Source organism: Balaenoptera physalus, assembly GCF_965194825.1.
Source record: "Balaenoptera physalus genome assembly, chromosome: 1".
Taxonomy (NCBI): domain Eukaryota; kingdom Metazoa; phylum Chordata; class Mammalia; order Artiodactyla; family Balaenopteridae; genus Balaenoptera; species Balaenoptera physalus.
Genome location: NC_138882.1, coordinates 128,646,764 through 128,669,338, shown reverse-complemented (window position 1 = coordinate 128,669,338; position 22,575 = coordinate 128,646,764). Strand labels below are relative to the sequence as shown.

Here is a 22,575-nt window from a genome sequence, read left to right as displayed (position 1 = left end):
CACGACAGTTTCTTCCTAATCTCCTTACTCACAATCCTTCAAAATGGTAACTAGTATATTCAAACTGATCATCTTCCTTTGAGACTTAAGGAGTAGTTTCAAAATACAAGGAAATTGCATCTTTCTGATATAATTAACTGCATATAATATTCCAAAGTTAGTTATGAAAATAGTAATGATTGCTGATAAGCCATATAAGAGAAAAAAAATTTTTTGAGCCAGGTGGCAACAGTAAAAGCCAGAGATTTGAAAAGTAAAGAGGGTAAATACTGAAGTGGAAGCAAGGAGTGAAACAGAGCAGGACCCTGTGCGGCCCTCCCGGTATAAGCCCTTTCTATGTCCCCTGTTTCTTGTTTGTAGGAAATAGGCTTCATTCAGCCTCCTAGACCTTCCCTGTATTCCAAAGGGCAGACTCAAACAGTTGCTAACCAGGGAAATGAGGGAATGCAAAAACAAAGGAGGAGCAGTCAAGAAACAATAGTGCAGGGGCTTCCCTGGTGGCGCAGTGGTTAAGAATCCACCTGCCAATGCAAGGGACACGGGTTCCAGCCCTGGTCCGGGAAGATCCCACATGCCACAGAGCAACTAAGCCTGTGCACCACAACTACTGAGCCCGTGCGCCACAACTACTGAAGCCCACACGCCTAGAGCCTGTGCTCCACAAGAGAAGCCACCATGAGAAGCCCGCACACCACAATGCAGAGTAGCCCCCCCCACTGCTCACCGCAACGAGTGAAAGCTCTTGCGCAGCAACGAGGACCCAACACAGCCAAAAATAAATAAATTAATAAATTTTTTTAAAAAAGAAACAATAGTGCAGAATGGGGTGAGATCCTGGTTCCTCCTGGGGGATGTGCATAACAATTTGATACATACCTCTGAGTTCTTCTACAGGAACTAAGATCCCCACCCAGGTGGAAGATGGTAACTTCAGGCTGAGCATAAGCACTGGACCCCAGACCAATTGGAACCAGAAGGCTGATGACTGAGATTCCTGGAATACCACCCTGTTACCTCACCACCAACCAATTAAAGGAGGGTTACACATCAGGCAGCCCTGCCCCCAAATTTTGCCTATAAAGATGTCTCCCTGAAACCTACTGGGGGAGTTGGGATGTTTTGAACACTAGCTGCCCTGGACTCATTGTCTGGCGCCTTACAGTAAATGCTGCACTTTCCTTCACCACGACCTGGTGTCAGTAGATTGGCTTTACTGTGCACAGGCAAGGGGACCCAAGTTTGTTTCAGTAACAAGAGTGTAGACCAATCAAGTAAGAACTTTGTCAGTAAGTATGATACTGGCACAAAAACAAATATAGATCACAAATATAGAAATATTAATCAATGGAACAGGATAGAAAGCCCAGAAATAAACCCATGCACCTACGGGTAATCTACACTAACGGAGGCAAGACTGTACAATGGAGGAAAGACAGTCTCTTCAATAAATGGTGCTGGGAAAACTGGACAGCTACATGTAAAAAAATGAAATTAGAACATTCTTTAACACCATACACAAAAAAAAACTCAAAATGGATTAAAGATCTAAATGTAAGATATACTATAAAACTCTCAGAGGAAAACATAGGCAGAACACTTTTTTTTTTAAATTTATTTATTTATTTATTTTTGGCTGCATTGGGTCTTCGTTGCTGTGTGACGGCTTTCTCTAGTTGTGGCGAGCAGGGGCTTCTCTTGTTGCGGAGCGCGGGCTCTAGGCACGCAGGCCTCAGTAGTTGTGGCTCACGGGCTCTAGACCGCAGGCTCAGTAGTTGTGGCACACAGGCTTAGTTGCTCCGTGGCATGTGGGATCTTCCCGGACCAGGGCTCAAACCCATGTCCCCTGCACTGGCAGGCAGATTCTTAACCACTATGCCACCAGGGAAGTCCCAGGCAGAACACTCTTTGACATAAATCTCCCGAATATCTTTTCAATCCGTCTCCTAGAGTAATGGAAATAAAAACAAAAATAAACAAATAGGACCTACTTAAACTCAAAAGCTTTTGCACAGCAAAGGAAACCATAAACAAAAAGAAAAGACAACCCACGGAATGGGAGAAAATATTTGCAAACAACCTGACCGACAAGGGATTAATCTCCAAAATTTACAAACAGCTCATGCAGCTCAATATCAAAAAAGCAAACAACCCAATAAAAAAATGGGCAGAAGACCTAAAAAGACATGTCTCCGAAGAAGACATACAGATGACCAAGAGGCACATGAAAAGATGCTCAACATTGCTAGTTATTTAGAGCAATGCAAATCAAAACTACGAGATATCACCTCACACCAGTCAGAATGGCTATCATCAAAAACTCTACAACAGGGCTTCCCTGGTGGCGCAGTGGTTAAGAATCCACCTGCCAATGCAGGGGACACGGGTTTGAGCCCTGGTCTGGGAAGGTCCCACATGCCTCGGAGCAACTAAGCCCATGCGCCACAACTACTGAGCCTGCGCTCTAGAGCCCGCGAGCCACAACTACTGAGCCTGCGTGCCACAACTACTGAAGCCCGCATGCCTAGAGCCCGTGCTCCACAACAAGAGGAGCCACTGCAATGAGAAGCCCGCGCACCACAACGAAGAGTGGCCCCCACTTGCCGCAACTAGAGAAAAGCCCACGCGCAGCAACAAAGACCCAATGCAGCCGAAAATAAAATAAAAATAAAAGTCTACAACAATAAATGCTGGAGAGGGTGTGAAGAAAAGGCAGTGCTCCTACACTGTTGGTGGGAATGTACATTGGTACAGCCACTCTGGAGAACAGTATGGAGGTTCCTTCAAAAACTAAAAACAGAGCTACCGTATGATCCAGAAATCCCACTCCTGGGCATATATCTGGAGAAAAACATTGTTCAAAAGGATACGTGCACCCTGGTGTTCATTGCAGTGCTATTTACAATAGCCAAGACATAGAAGCAGCCTAAATGTCCATCAATATGTGAATGGATAAAGAAAATGTGGATAAAGAAATTCCAATATACAATGGAATATTACTCAGCCATTAAAAAGAATGAAATAATGCCATTTGCAGCAACATGGATGGACCTGGAGATTATCATACTAACTGAAGTAAGTCAGACAAAGACATATATCATATATGATATCACATATGCAGAATCTTAAAAAAATGATACAAATGAACTTATTTACAAAACAGAAAGAAACCCACAGACTTAGAGAACGAACTTATGGTTACCAGCAGGGAAGGGTGGAGGGAGAGATAAATTAGGAGTTTAACATATGCACACTACTATATATAAAATAGGTAACCAACAAGGAACTACTGTATAGCACAGGGAACTATACTCAATTATTTTGTAATAACCTGTAAGGGAAAAGAATCTGAAAAAAATAGATGTATCGATATATGTATGTATAACTGAATCACTTTGCTGTACACCTGAAACAAACACAACATTGTAAATCAACTATACCTCAATTAAAAAAAAAATTAGGTGTGGCAAATTGGTCTAGGAAATACTAACTTCCCTCACCTTCTCCCTCCCAATAAGGGAAAATTTAGCAAGAGTGAAGGCAGGGGAAGGTGCAAGTGAAAAGGGGAAGGTTGAGAAAGTCTATGGTGTGGATACTTAAATTTGTTTTGTTTTGTTTTGTTTTTGGCCATGACGTGGTGCATGTAGCATCTTGGTCCCTGACCAGGGATCAAACCCGTGCCCCCTGCAGTGAAAGCGCTGAGTCCTAACCACTGGACCGTCAGGGAAGTCCCGATACTTAATTTTAAAATGTACTGAGGTGTATTACAATGGATTACCATTTCAGCCATAAAAAAGAATGAAATGTTGCCATTTGCAGCAACATGGATGGACTTGAAGGGTATTAGGCTAAGTGAAATAAGTCAGACAGAAAAATACAAATACTGTATGATATCACTTATGTGTGGAATCTAAAAAATACAACCAACTAATGAATATAACAAAAGAGAAGCAGACTCACAGATACAGAGAACTAGTGGTTACCAGTGGGTAGAGGGAAGGGGGGGCAATATAAGGGTCAGGGATTAAGAGGTGCAAATTATTAGGTATAAAATAAGCTACAAGGATAGATTGTACAACATGGGGAATATAGCCAATATTTTGTAATAACTATAAATGGAGTATAACCTTTAAAAATTGTGAATCACTATATTGTACACCTGTAACTTACATAATGTTGTACCTCAACTGTACTTCAATTAAAAATTTTTTTAATTAAAAAACAATGTACTGAGGGAAGTGAAAGGGCATGAAAAGTACCCTGAATGAATAAATAAATTCATGGGGGAAGAGAGGAAGTCAGAGAGGGAAACAGAAGGGCTTCTCCTTTCTCTAATGCAGAAAGATGCCAAATATTAAGAGGTGGCAACAGAAGGAAGACAAAGAAGCTTATGTCTCCTCAATCTTAACAAAAGAGGGGTAAGATTATTTATTGCAACCAAGGGAAAGGCAAGGTTTGGAAGAGCTGGTGTGGTAGTATGTTATCCTGACGAACTGACAAAGGATCACTAAAGATGTCACTAAACTCTGGGAGCTAAATTGATGCAAAAATAAGTATCTTATGATTACCATGTAAAGGTATATAGATATTGTTAGTCTTCCCATCTTCACTTTTTAAGTTCAGTGATTCTAAATGGTTCTGAAATTCTATGCCTTCTTAAACTACATTTTAAAACTGCAAGCAGTTTAGTAATAGTTCAGGATATATGAGTATCAGAGTATATACTTCTTAATTAACCCGAACCCATAATCTTGCAATGCAAAATCATAACCTTTCTGAGCAATGGAGTCATTGTCAGGATCAAGGGAGATTAAATTTTTTAAACTTGGGGGGTAGAGTTGGTAACAACTGCTTTTTGACGCCAACTTTTTTTTTTTTGGCCTCACGGTATGTGGGATCTTAGTTCCCTGACCAGGGATTGAACCTATGCCCCCCTGCAGTGGAAGTGCAGAGTCCTAACCACTGGACTGCCAGGAAATCCCCTTTTTATTTTGAAAAATTTCAAACCTACTGGAAGTTCCAGGAATAGGGTGAACCCCCCCTATATTCACCAATTATTTTACTTAACCTTTTTAAAAATCAAAGTACAGTTGATGTATAACATTATATGTTACAGGTGCACCATATAGTGATTCACAATTTTTAAAGGTTGTACTCCATTTATAGTTATTTTAACATATTGACTATATTCCTTGTGCTGTACAATATACTCTTGTAGCTTATTTTATACCTAATAGTCTGCATCTCTTAATCCCCTCCCCCTGTATTGCCCCTCACCCCTTCCCTCTACCCACTTGTAACCACTAGTTTGTTCTCTGTATCTGTGAGTCGGCTTCTCTTTTGTTATATTCCCTAGTTGGTTGTATTTTTTAGATTCCACATGTAAGTGATATCATACAGTATTTGTCTTTCTCTTTCTTATTTCACTTAGCCTAATACCCTCCAAGTCCATCCATGTTGCTGCAAATGACAACATTTCATTCTTTTTATGGCTGAGTGTATATATATATATATATATATATATATATATATATATATATATATATATATATATATATATATATATATACATTTCACATCTTGTTTATCCATTCATCTGCAGATGGACACTTAGGTTGATTCCATGTCTTGGCAATTATAAATAATGCTGTTATGAACATTGGGGTGTATGTATCTTTTTGAATTCGTGTTTTTATATTTTTTGGATATACACCCAGGAATGGAACTGCTGGGTCATATAGTTGTTCTATTTTCAGTTTTTTGAGAAACCTCCATACTGTTTTCCACAGTGGCTGCACCAATTTACATTCCCACCAAGAGTGTACAAGGGTTCCCTTTTCTCCACATCCTGCCAACATTTGTTATTTGTGTTCTTTTTAATGATAGCCATTGTGACAGGTGTGAGGTGACATGTCATTGTGGTTTTGATTTGATTCACCAATTATTAACACTTGCCACCTCTTTGCACTCTCTCTTCCTGCTTTATCTCTCACATATGTTTATTTCATATAGCATGACGTTAACCCTAAAAACTTTACCATGTATTTCCTACCAAGGTCATTCCCTCACATTACTACAGTAGTTATCACACTCAAGAAATTTAACATTGATACATTACTATTATCTAATATATACTCCCTATCCAAATTTCCCCAACTGTCCCAGTATCACTCCTTATAAATTATTTCCTCCAATCCAGGATCACACATTACATTTTGTTGTCATGTCCTCTTAAACTTCATCAGTCGTTTTTTTGTCTTTCATAACACTAATTTTTTGAAGAGTCCAGGAAAGCTGTTCTGTATAATGTGCCTTTTTTAAACAATTATCACAATTCCCCCCCACCTCATGATTAGATTCAGATTAAATATTTTTGGCAGCCCTCTTACAAAGATGTATCCTTAAAAGTTACACATTTTGAAAAGGAGGAAGAGAATAAGGGACTACATCATCAAGTGCCAAATTATGTTAAGTATAATATATATAACAATACACATAACTATCATAATCTTATAATCAAGTATGGAAGACACACAGATTTTCAGACCACTCTTCAAGAAAGCACTCATTACCCAGATGAGAGGAGAGTGCTTGGCTGATAGCATCTTGCTGTTAGTCCCTCCAGGGTCAATATGAGGTCACTCTCTTTTCCAGGTAGCCACTAGTCAGTGACAGTACAAGAGCCTAGCCATTTCTGCCCAATGCAAGACTTCACTAATGGACAATCTTAGCTCCAGATCTTTCCACAGAGCTGGCAGAAACTCTATAAGGTCAGCATTATGTTCTGATAACTCCTGCTCAATCCTGCTTCCTCCCATTTTCTTTCACTGATGTTACTTCCCAAGAAATCATTTGTACTTCTAACTCCATCTCAGTGTCTGCGTCCTGGAAAACCCAACCTGAAACATTCTCGTTTAAGAGATGAAAAAAACTGGAGATAGAGAAGTCTAAGTGCTGTTCCAACTCATAGCTGGAAGATGACTTATCTACTAGGATTTGAACAGAAGCAAACTGACTCCAAAGTCCAAAAACTAATCACCTTCATGTTATAAATCAATGTAGTATTCTTAAAATATTGTAGGCTCTCACTATCCCTTAACTACAATTTTCCTATTTCTCAGATTAAGTATTTCCAAGAAAATCATCCTCAGAGAAACCATATCTTTTATTTGACACCTGTTAACACATAAGCCAACTTTTAGCTGAGAGTCTGTGGGACTGCTAATAATCCTTTACGTACTATTTTGTTATGTATTTTGATGATTATAATGTAAAAAAAAATTATATAAACCTTTAGAGACTAGTATTCTTTTTTTTTTTTTTTTTGGCTGCCCTGCATGGCATGCGGAACTTCCCCAACCAGGGATCGAACCCATACCCCAGTAGGAGCACGGAGTCTTAAGCACTGGACCACCAGCGAAGTCCAAGACCAGTATTCTTTACCATATTATATATCCCAATGACAGATGCTATTAATGAATCTAATAGTAATACTATAATCTGTTTTAAAATAATTCAGTGGGAAAAAATATGGTGAATAAGAACAGTGGTATAAAGTTGCAATGACTTTAGTTGGAGTCCCATATCTTCTACTTCTTTGTTGTACGACTTTGGGCAAACCACCTGACCTAAGTCATAGGGTTGTAATTGGGATTAAATATAAGTAATGCGGGACTTCCCTGGTGGTGCAGTGGTTAAGAATCTGCCTGCCAATGCAGGGGACACGGGTTCGAGCCCTGGTCCGGGAAGATCCCACATGCCACAGAGCAACTAAGCCCATGCACCACAACTACACAGCCTGTGCACTAGAGCCCGCGAGCCACAACTACTGAGCCCGTGTGCCACAACTACTGAGCCCGTGTGCCACAACTACTGAAGCCCGCATGCCTAGAGCCTGTGCTCCACAACAAAGAGAAGCCACTGCAATGAGAAACCTGCACACTGCAACAAAGAGTAGCCCCCGCTCGCCGCAACTAGAGAAAGCCTGCGCACAGCAACGACCCAGCATAGCCAAAACTAACTAAATAAATATATTAAAATATATATATATATATATATATAAGTAATACCCTTAGTTGAGTGACTGAAACATCATAAATATGTGATAAATGGCAAGCACTATTAAAAACGAAATCTTTTTTGATTATCTCCCAAATGCCAGGCATTACACTGATCCCTGGTGATACAAGACAGATCAGTAATATCATTCAATCCTTGAAGAGGATTATAGCATAATCATGAGAAAGAAGAAAACTAAAAACTATTTTTTTTACAAAATTCAAATAGATTCTAATGGCCGATTATTTCATTTCACTAAATACCAAAACTTTAAATACTATACCAAATGACTTCTTATTTTGCATACTTCTGATTAAGAAATAACAAGACATTAACATTAACAAACTTTATACCCTTCACCCTTAATATCTATCAAATAAATACATCCAAGTTATACATTTTTAAATCATTTTTATTGAACTAATTTTAATAACACTGTTTTAGCTGGTGGCAGCTGCCCCAAACCAAAACAAAGCCATTGTGAATGCTATTCAACATTCTCAAAGTAATCCAGTTTGTTTTTGTACTTGGAATATAGTTAAACTTTTGACATCACATAATCAAGCAAATAGCAGTGCATATTATATTATTCAAAAAGACTTTATGCATTTCATTTAAAAAATCATTTTGCAAGAGGCTTCAGCTTTATCGACAATCTCATTGACACATTCTATATACTCCATGCTCTCAAAATAAAAAGTGCCCTAAAACTAACCCTAAGTTTTTTTTACTGATATTAATGAATACTATTCAGGGTTATAGGAACTGAAATTTAACATTTTACAGTATAAGAGGCAATAAATTACTAATATCTGTTGACACAAATTCCACTCAGGCTAAATACACCATTGATACACTCAAAAAGACATTTTGTAAATATTAATATGCTAGTTTATATGCTGCAGTGCAAAAGAAGTGACACCCTAACAGTTTCCTGAGCTTTAGGAGATTAACAACATTTTTCTGACTACTACTCTCCATTTAAAATAGGCTCTTTATTATATGAAGCCATGTCAAAACTATACAATTAAATTAGGTTTTTGGAGAACTGAAAAGATTGGTCAGAATTATGGTGGCTTAGAGTAATGAAAAAGTTTTCAAAGCAAAAGTATTTACAAAGCTACAAAGGATACTATGGATTTACATGTAGTATAAAGATCAAAGATAACCTACTGATTACCAAATGATCACAATTATTCCTTCTTTTTTCAAAAATATTACACTGAAAGACTTTATGATAAGTTATCTAGCATTAAATATACCAACCTGTAGAATATTATACATTTTGACACATTCTTCCATAATGCCCAGTAAGAAGGAATAAAAGATAAAATATTAAAAATCAAGAAAATAAACATGCTTTTAGGAATGTTTTTGCATGGGAATATGTCAGCAGAAGTGAAAGTGATTTCTCATCAGAACTCTCTATATCCTCAAAATTACAAAGACCGAGTTTCTACTTCAATTTTTTCTTCTGCTTGTACTACATCAGGATCAACATGAACAACCGGAGGTCGTAGGATAACTTCAGGCCCCCCACCATATATAGACTGTAGAAAATTCCATGTTTCTTCAGAAATCTGACCAGAATCTGCTCCTAAAATTAAGTATATAGAGAAAGAATAATATTTACAAACCTACATATTCATACTGCAAAAGCTTTCATAATGTACCCCCAGCATGAATACTCTAGGAATAACTGAGAACTTTTGGAACATGAATCTTCAGACTACCGGCCCATACTGTTGTAAGTTGCAACTTTATGGTCTGCCTTAAAAAGTTAGAGATCCTTTTTCCTGCCTCCTATTAACAGCCTTAAAATCTTTCTTCGGATAAAAATTAAACATTGGCAATTTTTCCACTATTTGTCTTAATTCATGTATGAATTACATCATTGAGCTGGATATAAAGGTGGTATAGATGGCTAGTGATGATATATTCTTAACAGTGTGACAAATTACTAACAAGTAAAGGCTTAATAGTATTAGTCAAACTTACCTTGCCTAAGTATCACATTGCCACATTTGGTGACTGCAATTTTAGTGTTATCAATAGGACCTGGAGGATCTAAGTCAAAAGGAAAAACAAATAATCAAAATGTATAAATGCACCAAAGAACTGCATATTTCTATGCCTGAATTAATGAAGGATATAACTGTATAATCAGATTATTTTTTAGTCAGATTATTATAGTCAGTTCTTAACTGTCTTCTTTTGAGTTTCTTCCTTTTTGGGTCTTAATTCCCCCAAAATGGAACCAGGAAAGCTGAGAGAAGTTCTCTCAGTACCATCCAAAATTTAATAAAAATGATTTCTTAAGTATCCATTTGGGGATTACAGGTTAAAATGCACTTTTTTTTAAAAAATTAATTAATTTATTTATTTATGGCTGTGTTGGGTCTTCGTTTCTGTGCGAGGGCTTTCTCCAGTTGCGGCAAGCGGGGGCCACTCTTCACCGCGGTGCGCGGGCCTCTCACTATCGCGGCCTCTCTTGTTGCGGAGCAGAAGCTCCAGACGCGCAGGCTCAGTAATTGTGGCTCACGGGCCTAGTTGCTCCACGGCACGTGGGATCTTCCCAGACCAGGGCTCGAACCCGTGTCCCCTGCATTGGCAGGCAGATTCTCAACCACTGCGCCACCAGGGAAGCCCTAAAATGCACTTTTAATGCTACAAAAGAACAATTCTTTGTAATTTAAAAAGAAATGCAATTCTTGGTTTTAGACCGTCATTAAACTAAAAATAAAAGCATTATAAAATGAAATGTTAAAATGCATCTTTTTTTTTTTTTTTTTTTTAAAAGCTGCGCCCTGCGGCTTACAGGATCTTAGTTCCCCGACCAGGGATTGAACCGAGGCCCTCAGCAGTGAAAAGTGTGGAATCCTAACCACTGGACTGCCAGCGAATTCCCAAAGTGCATCCTTTTTTTAATTTAAGGAAAGAAACCCTGTTATCCCCCTGGATACAAAAGTACAGTGCGTGTTCATTATCAAAAACTGTTTAAAAAAAAAAAAGGCACAAGAAGGAAAAAGATACTGTTATCCTACTACAGAAAGACAGGCAAACTGTTCTAGTACCTTTGAGGTCTTTCTGCCTTTGCATTTGTTTGCCTTTTTCTTTTTTTAAACAAAAGGTTCCAACTATGCATACTGCATTATAACCTTTTTCATATATCAAGAACATCTTATTTTTAAATTTTAAACACTGTTACACAAATAATTTTTAAAGTCCACATAGTATCCTATTGTAATAGGTAAACTATAATTTAACCAATCTTATTGTTGGAAGGATTTTTTAAAACATTTTTCAATGTTAAGATCACAGACTAATTTTTATTCAGTTCCTTTATATCTGCTATGAATATGCTATAATCCATGAAAGTTTTTAAAAAATTAAAAATAACCAACATATAAACTAGAATGTACGTTTTTTTCTCTCTTGCTCTGTAGTGTAATCCCAAGTGCATGTAGATATTCAAAAAACATTTGTTAAATAAACAAAAAATCTGCAAAGAATTTTGTCTTTCAGTTAAACACTTACCTCCATCCTTACCCTTCACAAAACTTTCCCATTCTCTAAACCACTGCATACTGATGCAATAAAAAGTAGCTGGAGAATCCTCCTCTTGGAATGCTCTGTTGAGCTATAGAGGGAAAAAAATTAGTCATCTAAAATCTAGAACTTGCTTTGTAGCAGAACAATACAACCATTCTACTTCAGCATCTGATAAGGCCAATTCCTCACACACAAAGAATGTGACTTAACGTTGATGCTAAGTTAACTTAATACTAGGATACATCGTAACACCTAATAAACATTCTAGGTTATATCTCTAAGTTTATCAAGTATACACAAAAGGGGCATAATGATTGGATAAGTGAAAATGGTCAAGAAAAAGTCTTCAAAGCAATAAATACTCCACATATTTATTAAAAATCTGATGTGTAAATCTTATTTAAACATACCATACCCACTGTCTACATCTTACTTCCATTCACTTAAGATACTGGTAGACATGTTGCTATTACAAACAGAATGTTGAAGCGAAAAGTTCTGTACATGTTATTTCATAGACAATAAACATATATATAGGACTTCCCTGGTGGCGCAGTGGTTAAGAATCCGCCTGCCAACGCAGGGGACATAGCTTCGATCCCTGGTCAGGGAAGATCCCACATGCCGCAGAGCAGCTGAGCCCATGCGCCCCAACTACTGAGCCTGCGCTCTAGAGCCCGCAAGCCACAACTACTGAAGCCCGCGAGCCACAACTACTGAAGCCCGTGCACCTAGAGTCCGTGCTCCGCAACAAGAGAAGCCACTACAACAAAGAGTGGCCCCCGCTCACTGCAAATAGAGAAAGCCCAGGCACAGCAACGAAGACCCAATGCAGCCAAAGATCAATAAATAAATATTTAAAAAAACAACAACAACACATATATAGGATAAATTCTCAAAAGTGGTGGGATAGTCCTTGAAGACCTTCTACTTCCTCCTCTAGTCCTAAGGCCCAAGAAATGGGTATGTGACTCAAACTAGGCAAAACTACTACAAATGGAAATCTTCAGAGGAGTAACTAATGATTTGAATGGAGTCATTCCAATGTCAATTTTGTTAGCTATACAGGAATACCTTGGTTCCTGAATTTCTGGAGGTCTGGTTATTCAATTTTTCTTTTCAATAAATTTCTTTTTTTTGCTTAAGTTAGCCAATCTGACTTCTACAACTTTCAATTAAAAAACCGAATTGGGGAGTTCCCCAGTGGCCTAGTGGTTAGGATTCCGGGCTTTCACTGCCCTGGCCCAGCTTCAATCCCTGGTCAGGGAACTGAGATCCTGCAAGCCATGCAGCTCAGCCAAAACAAAACAAACAAAAAGGGCTTCCCTGGTGGCGCAGTGGTTGAGAATCTGCCTGCCAATGCAGAGGACACGGGTTCGAGCCCTGGTCTGGGAAACGGGTTCGAGCCCTGGTCTGGGAAGATCCCATATGCTGTGGAGCAACTGGGCCCGTGAGCCACAACTACTGAGCCTGCGCGTCTGGAACCTGTGCTCCGCAACAAGAGAGGCCACGATAGTGAGAGGCCCGTGTACTACAATGAAGAGTGGCCCCCGCTTGCCACAACTAGAGAAAGCCCTCACACAGAAACGAAGACCCAAAACAGCCAAAAATTTAAAAAATAACTAACTAAATAAATTTTTTAAAAAAATTAAATTTAAAAAACAAAACAAAAACAAAAAACCAAACAAAAAAAAAAAAACCCAACAAAACGAGATGAAACCAAAAACCAAACTGACAGAAAAACTGGCATAGAAAGAGGGGAACAGGGGCTTCTTCCCTGGTGGCACAGTGGTTAAGAATCTGCCTGCCTATGCAGGGGACACGGGTTCGAGCCCTGGTCCGGGGAGATCCCACATGCCACGGAGCAACTAAGCCCGTGCGCCACAACTACTTACGCCTGCGTGCCTAGAGCCCGTGCTCCGCAACAAGAGAAGCCACCGCAATGAGAAGACTGTGCACCGCAACAAAGAGTAGCCCCCGCTCGCCGCAACTAGAGAAAAGCCCGTGCAGCAACGAAGACCCAACGCAGCCAAAAATAAAATAAATTAAATAAATAAATTTAAAAAAAAAAAAAAAGAGAGAGAGGAACAGCAACAGAGCCTGAGGAAAATGAAGGGTATTTGAAAATTATCTAATTGTAATAGTGTGAAAAGACAGTGAGACTCCTGAAGATATCTCATGCTGGGTAACTAAATGCCCACGGTACATACTACCTATGGACAAAAACAGTGAAGTTCAGCTCATTTCTCCCCTATTATCAAATCTAATCCAAATCCTGCCATTGTCCCCAGAGATCCTTATAATAATAGCTCAGAAGTACCTCTATGATCTGGTCCCATGATTTGACTTCATCTTCTAGTACTTTCCTCCTCATTTATTCACTTGTGGTCACACAAACCTCTTTGTTATTCCCAAAATCAAGCAGATACATTCCTGTCTCTCAAAGCCTTTGCATGGGTATCCTTTCTTTTTACAGATATTTGAATATCTCCCTCACCTCCTTCAAGTCTTTGCTTAAATGTCACCTTTTCAATGAGGCCGATCTTGATCCCACTGTTTATAACTGCACCTGACTCCTCCCCTCATCACTATACTCCTGATCCTCTTATCCTGTTAGATATCTTCCTTCACCATAGAACTCATTACCTTTTGATATATAATGTATTTGTTATTTATTAAATGTAAGCTCTTTGAGGGCAAGGATCTTTCTGGGACACAAGGTAGCTGCTTCCACAGAACAATGAAAGACAATGAATAATGTTGTGGTTGCCTCTGATGAAATCAAGGCATGTTTGTCTCCAGGTAAAGAATTAAAGTTTGGATTTCCTGTGATGTACAACTTATCCTTAGAGAACTGAGATTTCTGAAACGTAATGTTAGACTGATCCTGTCAGATGAATCCGTTTCATTCACAGCATTACCAGGTTTGGACACTTTCAGGACTTTCTTTCTCACTGGCATTAGGACATTTCTTCCTCTCTGGCATTAGGACATTTCTTCCTTATGTGTCTAGGTGGGGGCTTTTGAAAATTGAGTTAAGTATAATCACCCCAGTTATTTAAAGGCATCTGTTTCTCTCTAGTTCTCGGAAATTACACTGTTGCTCTAAAAGGAGTTCCACCTCTCTACTCTCTTCTAAAAAACCTATTAGAAAAACATTGGATTCTGTATCTATCCAACGTGTCAAAACTTTTGTTTTCCACCTGTTTATCCTTGTGCTTCATTTTAGGAGAAACCCTTCACTAGATCTTTCAGTACACTAATATGCTCTCCAGCAGTATTTATTCTGCCATTCAATCAACCCATCTATTGAGTTTTGTTTTGTTTTTAGGATACAATATCCTTATGCATCTCTCTGAGGATCAATCATTTATTTTAAGGCATAACTTAGGAAGACACAATTCTTTCTAGGTATTACAAGCTATCTAAGGTAACGCCTTCTTTAACCAACCCAAGGGTCCACATTCACTGCTCAATCCAAGCAGACACCTTCGTGTTTGCTGCTTAGTACAATGCACGGGGCAGAGTGCTGAGATCACTATTAGTATCTGCCGCTTCCAAGCTTAAAGCCTGTGTGGTCATTTCCCATGACGTTGGTTTGCTTCTTCAAACTGATCCTATCTGCTTTCTCAATTGTTCAGAAACTCCACTTAATTTCCAGTCTAGCAAGGGCACCTATTTTTATACTCCAGTGTTCTGTTTTGTTTTTAAAAATTTTTTTTGTGGCATGCGGGATCCCAGTTCCCTGACTAGAGACGGAACCCAGGCCGCCTGCATTGGGAGCTCGGAGTCTTAATCACTGGACCACCAGGTAAGTCCTGTTATTTTTTTACACTAAGACATTGCTTTTTTGCTTTTTTTCAAAGGGGTGGTGGTAGAAAAAGACAAAAAAAAACCCTAGTTTTATGGAATAATTATAGACTTGCATTTTATAAAACAGCTTCATTAAAGTATAATCCACACAGCGTTAGTGTAAAGTTCAATGGTTTTCAGTAAGTTTATAATTGTGCAGCCACCAACACAATCCAGTTTAAAACACTTCTGACACTCCAAAAACTCCCCTGTGCCAGTTTACAATCAATCACTTCCTCTCAGCCCCAGGAAACCACTGACCTACTTTGTGTTTGTTTTTTTTTTAAATTAATTAATTTATTTGGTTGCACTGGGTCTTCGTTGTGGCTCAAGGGCTCCTTAGTTGCAGCTCGCAGGCTCCTTAGTTGTGGCAGGCGAACTCTTAGCTCCGGCAGGCATGTGGGATCTAGTTCCCTGACCAGGGATCAAACCTGGGCCCCCTGCATTGGGAGCACAGAGTCTTATCCAATGTGCCACCAGGGAAGTCCCTATCTTTTTTTTAGATATTTCATATAAGTGGAATTAGACATTACATAGTCGTTTTTGTCTTGTTCCTTTCACTTGGCATAATGTTCCTAAGATTCATCATATTGCTGCATGCAGCAGTAGTTCTACCTTTTTTATGCTTAGTAGTATACCACAGCTTTTTTATCCATTTGCCACCTGACAGACATATCAATTTCCAGTTTGGGGCAATAATGAGCAATTCTGCTCATGAACATTTGTGTACAGGTTTTTGCAGACATAAGTGTTCATTCTCTGGAGTAAATACCTAGGAGTGAGATTGCTGAGTCATGTGCTGTTTGTTTAACCTATAAGAAATTGTCAAACTGGTTGTCATCCGGCATGTGACACCACATGCCCACCAACAGTGTTTATATGAGAATTCGAGTTGCTCTACATTTTTGTCAGAACTTGATATTGTCCACTTCTTTATTTTAGCCATTCTAAGAAGTGTGTAATGGTATCTCACTGTGGCTTTAATTTGCATTTTACTGATGACTACTGAGAGTGTGTACCTTTTCATGTGCTTATCACTCATATCTTAAGGATAATGTGTATTAAAATATTTTCTTATTTTTAAATTGGAATATCTATCTTCTTGAGTTGTACGAATTCTTTATATTATATAATCTGGATACATACAAGCCCCTTGATGATAAATAATTTACAAATGCTTAGAACTGGATTTGGGCCTACCTTCCTAACCTACAATGTTTCTTCCAGTATCACCATTGTTGGTCTTACTGAATGTCTCATTTCCTGAGATGATATCCCGTATCACCTCTGATTATGTAACAAATTTTACACAAAATAAATGAAGCAATAGGCTCACATCCATAGAATTCACTGACTTTACCATATGGCATCACCTAAAAGTTGCTGGCCTACTGAATACTGTTTTTGTGCCTGGGTGGCAAAACACTGTGGGGTTGGTACTATCCTATAGGATGGAGTATATGCCCCAAACTAGAAACAACCCTATGGTGCTGTTTTTCCCACAACCAGAAAGCATGAGGGTAGGTACCAGGTAAAGGAAGTAGGAGAGTTTATCTATTACTACCTACTGACACAAAAGCTTTTTTGCTTCTAGTTATCACAACTTTGGCTTCTACTAGTTTAGAGGTATTAGGTTCCAAAGGGACACAACAATGATTTTACTGGACTGGAGGATGAGACACTCCTCTGGCCATTTTGGGTTCCTCATGTCACTGAACCAAGAGGCAAAGGGGGTAAGGCTATATGAAAAGTAGAATAAAATGACTACTACACAACAGAAACAGGGAGAACTATGTCTGAAAATCAGGTTATACCCACTGTATTTGTTTCAGAGGGGGGCTATAGCAAATCACCACAAACTTGGTGGCTGAAACCAGATTATTTTTTCTCTCAAAGTTCTGGAGGTCAAAAGTCCAAACCAAGGTGTAGGCATGACCGTGCTTCTTGTGGAGAAGAAGGGGAGATTTAGGGGAGATTCGGTTCCTTGCCTCTTCAATCTTCTGCTTTGTGAGTGTATATTCCAATCTCTGTCTTCTGTCTTCATATGGCTTTCACCTCTTCTCTCTGTGTATCTCTCCTCTGTGCATCTCTTTATAAGGGCACTTATCATTAGACTTAGGGTCCATGCAGATAATCCAGGTTGATCTTGTCTCAAGATCCTTAATTATATATAAAAAGACCCTTTTCATAAATAAAGTCAATTCACAGGGATTAGGACATGGAAACACCTTTTTTGGGGACCAGCATTCAATCCACTATAAGCACCATTCAGTATTTCCATATCCACAGATTAAAAGCTCATAAACTAGAGAAATCTAACACAGGCAAGACTACAAAGAGCTCAGACTCTTCAGGAACGAAGGTCTGGGTTACTTTATCAGGTAACTAACCAGCTGAAGTGCTGGCTGAGAAAACAGAGAATATGGAATGGGTAGTTATAAGCTGTAGACACATATTTCTTCCTTCCCCCATGCACTGGGCTGGCCAAAAAGTTCATTCGGTTTTAAGTAGAACTAAAAGACACCTTTTTCATTTTCACGAGAATTTTATTGAACAATGTATTCACTAACCCAACGAACTTTTTGGCCAACCCAATACATATTTGTAAATATTTCTAAATTTGTGAAAAATTACCAATTTATTTTTCCTTTCTTTCATTCCTCTATTTCATATAAGGTATGTTGTTGGTGGTTAATCTTATGGTTTATTCTTTAGATTGGAGAATATAAAAGGGAGATTATGACTAAACTGACTGAACTAAATATGAATGATCATCATCCAGAAATGGATATACTGACTGATGGGACTTCGGGTTTCCCAAGTTTAGGGAAAGGATAAATGCTGCATCTATTGGTACATGAGCTAGCTGCATCATGTTAGGCAGAAACATGATACTACTGCTACTGTTGTTGCTGCTGTATGAATGCATATGACAAGGGGGGCAAACTATACTGTATTTATTATCTGTTAATGCATCATTTCCATTCATTCTTACTCTCTCTTCTATGAAAAGAGAAGACTTCACTTTCCAGGATCGCTTGCCAGTAGTGCTCCAGATCAGCCACTGCCAATGATACATGCAATATATGGAAGGCACAAGAGAAAGAGAAACTTCCCCCACGTCCTCTGGTGGCAGCTGTGGCAGGACTGAGGCCTCCACAGATAGCACAAGTAGCGTTTTGCCACCACTTCCAAGCATCTTCCCAAGAATCCCTCACTCGGTGCCATAGGCAGCTAACGTCGTTAACAGCAGCATCCTCGGGATAACCCACCAGGGTCCTGAGATTAGCGGCTTATCAAGTCTATCAAGTTTCTGAGCATTCTCCTGAGACTTGCCAGTGGTAAGCAACATAGGTAATTTCCAGAAGCTTTGTGCAATTAAAAAATTCTTTTTAGCTTTGAAACAATCTCAAACTTACAGGAAAACTCCAGTACAATACAAAGAAATTTTCTTTTCCTAGACCATTTCAGAGTAAGTTGCTAAACACACAAGGACTTTTTCCTACACGTTTAACACAAATGATAAAAATGTGGAAATTAACATCGATATAATACGAGCACCTAATCCTCAGACTCCATCAAGTTTTTCTAATTGATCCAATAATGTTTATAGCCAGAAGATCCAGTTCAGAATCACTTGTTGGGACTTCCCTAGCGATCCAGTGGTTGAGACACCACGCTTCCATTGCAGGGGGTGCGGATTCGATCCCTGGTCAGGGAACTAGGATGCCACATGCCGCTCGGACGAAAAAAAGAAAACCAAACAAAAAACAAAAACAAGCAAGAATCACTTGTTGCATGTAACTTCATATTTCCTTTAAGGTGGCACAGTTCCTCAGTCTTGACTTTCACGATCTTGACAATTTTGAAGATTACAAGCCAGTTGTTTTATAAAATGTCCCCCAATTTGGGTCTGCCTGGCTTTCCTCATTTGATACTCAGGTTATGCACTGTCTACCAAACAAGTGATGATGTGTTCTTCTCATTGTATCCTATCCTAGCACATGATTTTGATATGTTCCACTGCTACTGATGTTCACTTTAATGACTTCATTGAGTTGGTGCCAGACTCTTCTTGCTTAGTCTTTTCTCTTCGAAATTAATATGTATTTTGTGGGGAATAAGCTGGAACTATGTTAATATTCCATTCCACATCAGTCTTTCAATTTATTCACTTATTTATTTATAACGGTATGAACACAATATCTCCTATTTTGTTTAATGCATTATAATACCATTATAATTTATTTTGAAGCATAAATTGTCCCAAATTTGGCAAGTAAAAGTCTCTTCAAGCTGGCTTCTATGTACTTTTGACATTTCCCCATGATTCTTCAAAAACTTCTTTAATTTCTGGAACAGTAAGAAATTCCAAGCTCATCTTGTAATTCCCCTGTCCTGGCCCTGAAAGCAGCCACTTCTCCAAGGAGGGCTGGTTCCTTTTACTGGAGAAAGATGTTTAGAAGCCAAGATCCGAAGAGAGCTAGGTAGGCTCAATCCTCCTGGAGTTATTACTGCTTCCAGGCCTTTGCAGTGCCAGAGTTAGGAAATTAACTTAGGTGCATCATTTATTTCTATATATGTGTACACATACACACATTTATACCTCTATATGTATATATGTATCTATCACAGTGAGTTCACAAAGATGCCTACAATTTTAATCCAATAACAAAGAGTCCATTTTAGTTTCCTCTCTTTTGATATCTGTAACTCCCTTATCTGACAATAAGAAATCTGGCTCTCATTACACTAATATTATCTGATCAATCCTACACATGGAATCAATCCCTCAATTTTACCACCACCACTAAGCTGTGCCGCCTCACACACCAATCTCCAGCCAACACGGGCATCCACTGTTACGTTGCCTGGGCTCCAACATCCTTGACCAGGCCCACACCACTACAGAGAAGCTTTCTTTACCTTGTCTGGGCTCTGAGACCCCACTCTGAGCCGCTGTCCCCACTCCTACCTCCAGTATGGCAGCCTTCCAGATTTCCTGAAAGTCAGCTATGGTCTTCTTGATCTTCACTGCCCAGTCTTTTTAGTAGTTATTTAAGTCTTTCATTGCCTGTATTCCTATTCTACTCAAAAGACTTAGAATGGCTTCTGTTGATCAAACCCTAATGTATGGGACTTCCCTGGTGGTCCAGTGGTTAAGACGCCATGCTCCCAATGCAGTGGGGCCAGGTTCAATCCCTGGTCAGGGAACTAGATCCCACATGCATGCCGCAACTAAGAGCTTGTATGCCGCAGCTAAAGATCCTGCACGTGGCAATGAAGGTCCTGTGTGCCGCAACTCAGATCCGGCGCAGCCAAATAAATAAATAAATATTAAAAAAAAAACAAACCCTAATGGGTATAGTCATTAGCCATTTATTTAAGCATTCGTGGAATGAACTACTTTTAATATTCAACTAAAATTTGCCTCCTTATATTTAGAAAGCAAATGAGGCTCAAGCACAATAAATCAATCCACACCTGTAATACCTTCCTGTGTATGTGAAAATTTCTTTACTTTAGGCAAGGGCACACACACACACAAAAAAAACACCCCTAAATCTATGAAAAGAAGCCTGTGGCCACAACATGGAATGTACTGTTCATCTATAATATCTGCTCAATTAACTTCTCTCCTTCTTTTACTAAAAGAATCTCAATCTTCCCTTATAGAATTATCCCTCCACCTAATATAATTTCAATAGAAATATCAATGAACATGCCTCTCAGGTGACTCAAACTCTAGTAGGATTCTCTACTAGGAATCCGAATAATAAATAAATGGTTGGAGGTGTATTACTGACAGCAGCACTTTGAAGAAACTTACTTCTTGCTACCTGGACAAATGGAACTATACTAGTCTTTGTCCATAAAACCTGGTTATTCAGCTCTTCCTATTGATTCTGTGATCAGACTTTCTGTTGCTTGCAATCAAGAAATGCCTCATAACATACTCACTTTGTGGGAACTAGGTATAAGTATAGAGAGTCCCCCCATACAATATTATATTTCACAAAGGGGTGGAAGTAAAGAATGCAATCTGAGTAGATGCTTTCAGAAAAACCACTAACTTAAGGAAACTTATAATTTACCATTTCAATAAGGAGATTTCTTGCCAGTGCCAATACATAAAACAAAATTTATTACCAATCCATGAAAACAAAAACCCCCAAAAGAAGAACTTAACTCACTAGAACTATAGTTACCTGACTGGGGTCTCTCACTGTTATGAGCCCATGAGACTTAAAATGTATTACAACTCTTTCATCCAATCATTTCACTAACATCGTTCCTCTAATTGTCAGTTCTTTATCTTTATTCTAGATCATTTTTATAATTTGAAAAGCATCATTTTTTTACCCGAATAAAAATTTCCAATTCAATTTTTCTTCTTTTTTCAATTTTCTCCGCCTCAATCTGGCAAGTGTGACAAATGTACAGATGGTTGACGGCTGGTCCTCCTCCATACCTAATGCATGAAGAATTTAATAAGTATGATAATCTGGAAGTAAGCTGATGTTCTAGGAAATGTGTCCAAGTTTTAGTAAAATGTAAAAACCAAATTATCGTAAGGACCTGATTTTATGTTTTTCAGGGTCGCTGATTTTATCAGTTTATTGACTTACTGATTCATCTGTATTTCAACTTTCCCTTACAGCTACTTTTGTTACAAAATATGTTTGTTGCAACAACATAAAGTAAAAGAAGTGGCTGTCAAAAGTTAGTATACAACATATAAATCTTCAGTTATACACAGCCACAGTTTTAATCAAGTTTTAATTAGAAGGAGGCTTCCCCTGGCCACTAAGTAAGAATTCATAGAATGAATTATTGTCAATATTTAAGAAAAAATATTTAAGAAAAATATCACGGCATACTTTTAGAGATACAGATCATCAGAACATAAAACTTAGAATTAATTATCTAGACTAGGACCACACTAGCCACAAAAGTCTCTCTACTCACACTTCAGAGTGAATAAATGAAGGAAGAAGGGAATATTCCGCATAAGCAACATACAGCACAGGGAGCATATACAAAATAATCCAATCTCCTTTTAACGAATTTCACAAACTGATTTCCACAATACCATATTGTCTGATTTTAAAAAAA

The 22,575-nt window shown here is 38.5% G+C and overlaps 1 protein-coding gene across 11 annotated transcripts in view; it reads right to left on the bottom strand.

Annotated features, from left to right (window-relative positions):
* Positions 1 to 784: 784 nt before the first annotated feature.
* Positions 785 to 22,575, bottom strand: part of USP33 (ubiquitin specific peptidase 33) — a 65,374-nt gene continuing 43,583 nt past the window's right edge. For 3 of the 11 annotated variants that reach the window (XR_014252184.1, XM_082419098.1, XM_082419100.1), the window contains 3 exons: positions 21,823 to 21,931; positions 10,054 to 10,122; positions 9,529 to 9,652 (listed from right to left, as the gene is read on the bottom strand). Coding sequence is in view for 6 of the 11 variants with exons in the window: in XM_082419098.1 (XP_082275224.1) it covers positions 10,066 to 10,122; positions 21,823 to 21,931 (166 nt within the window). In the remaining 5 variants the exon portion in view is untranslated. Of the gene's footprint in view, positions 1,944 to 8,446; positions 9,653 to 10,053; positions 10,123 to 11,592; positions 11,696 to 21,822; positions 21,932 to 22,575 lie in introns of those variants that run through there. The other 8 variants (XM_082419095.1, XM_082419096.1, XR_014252187.1 and 5 more) reach the window with 7 other exon arrangements.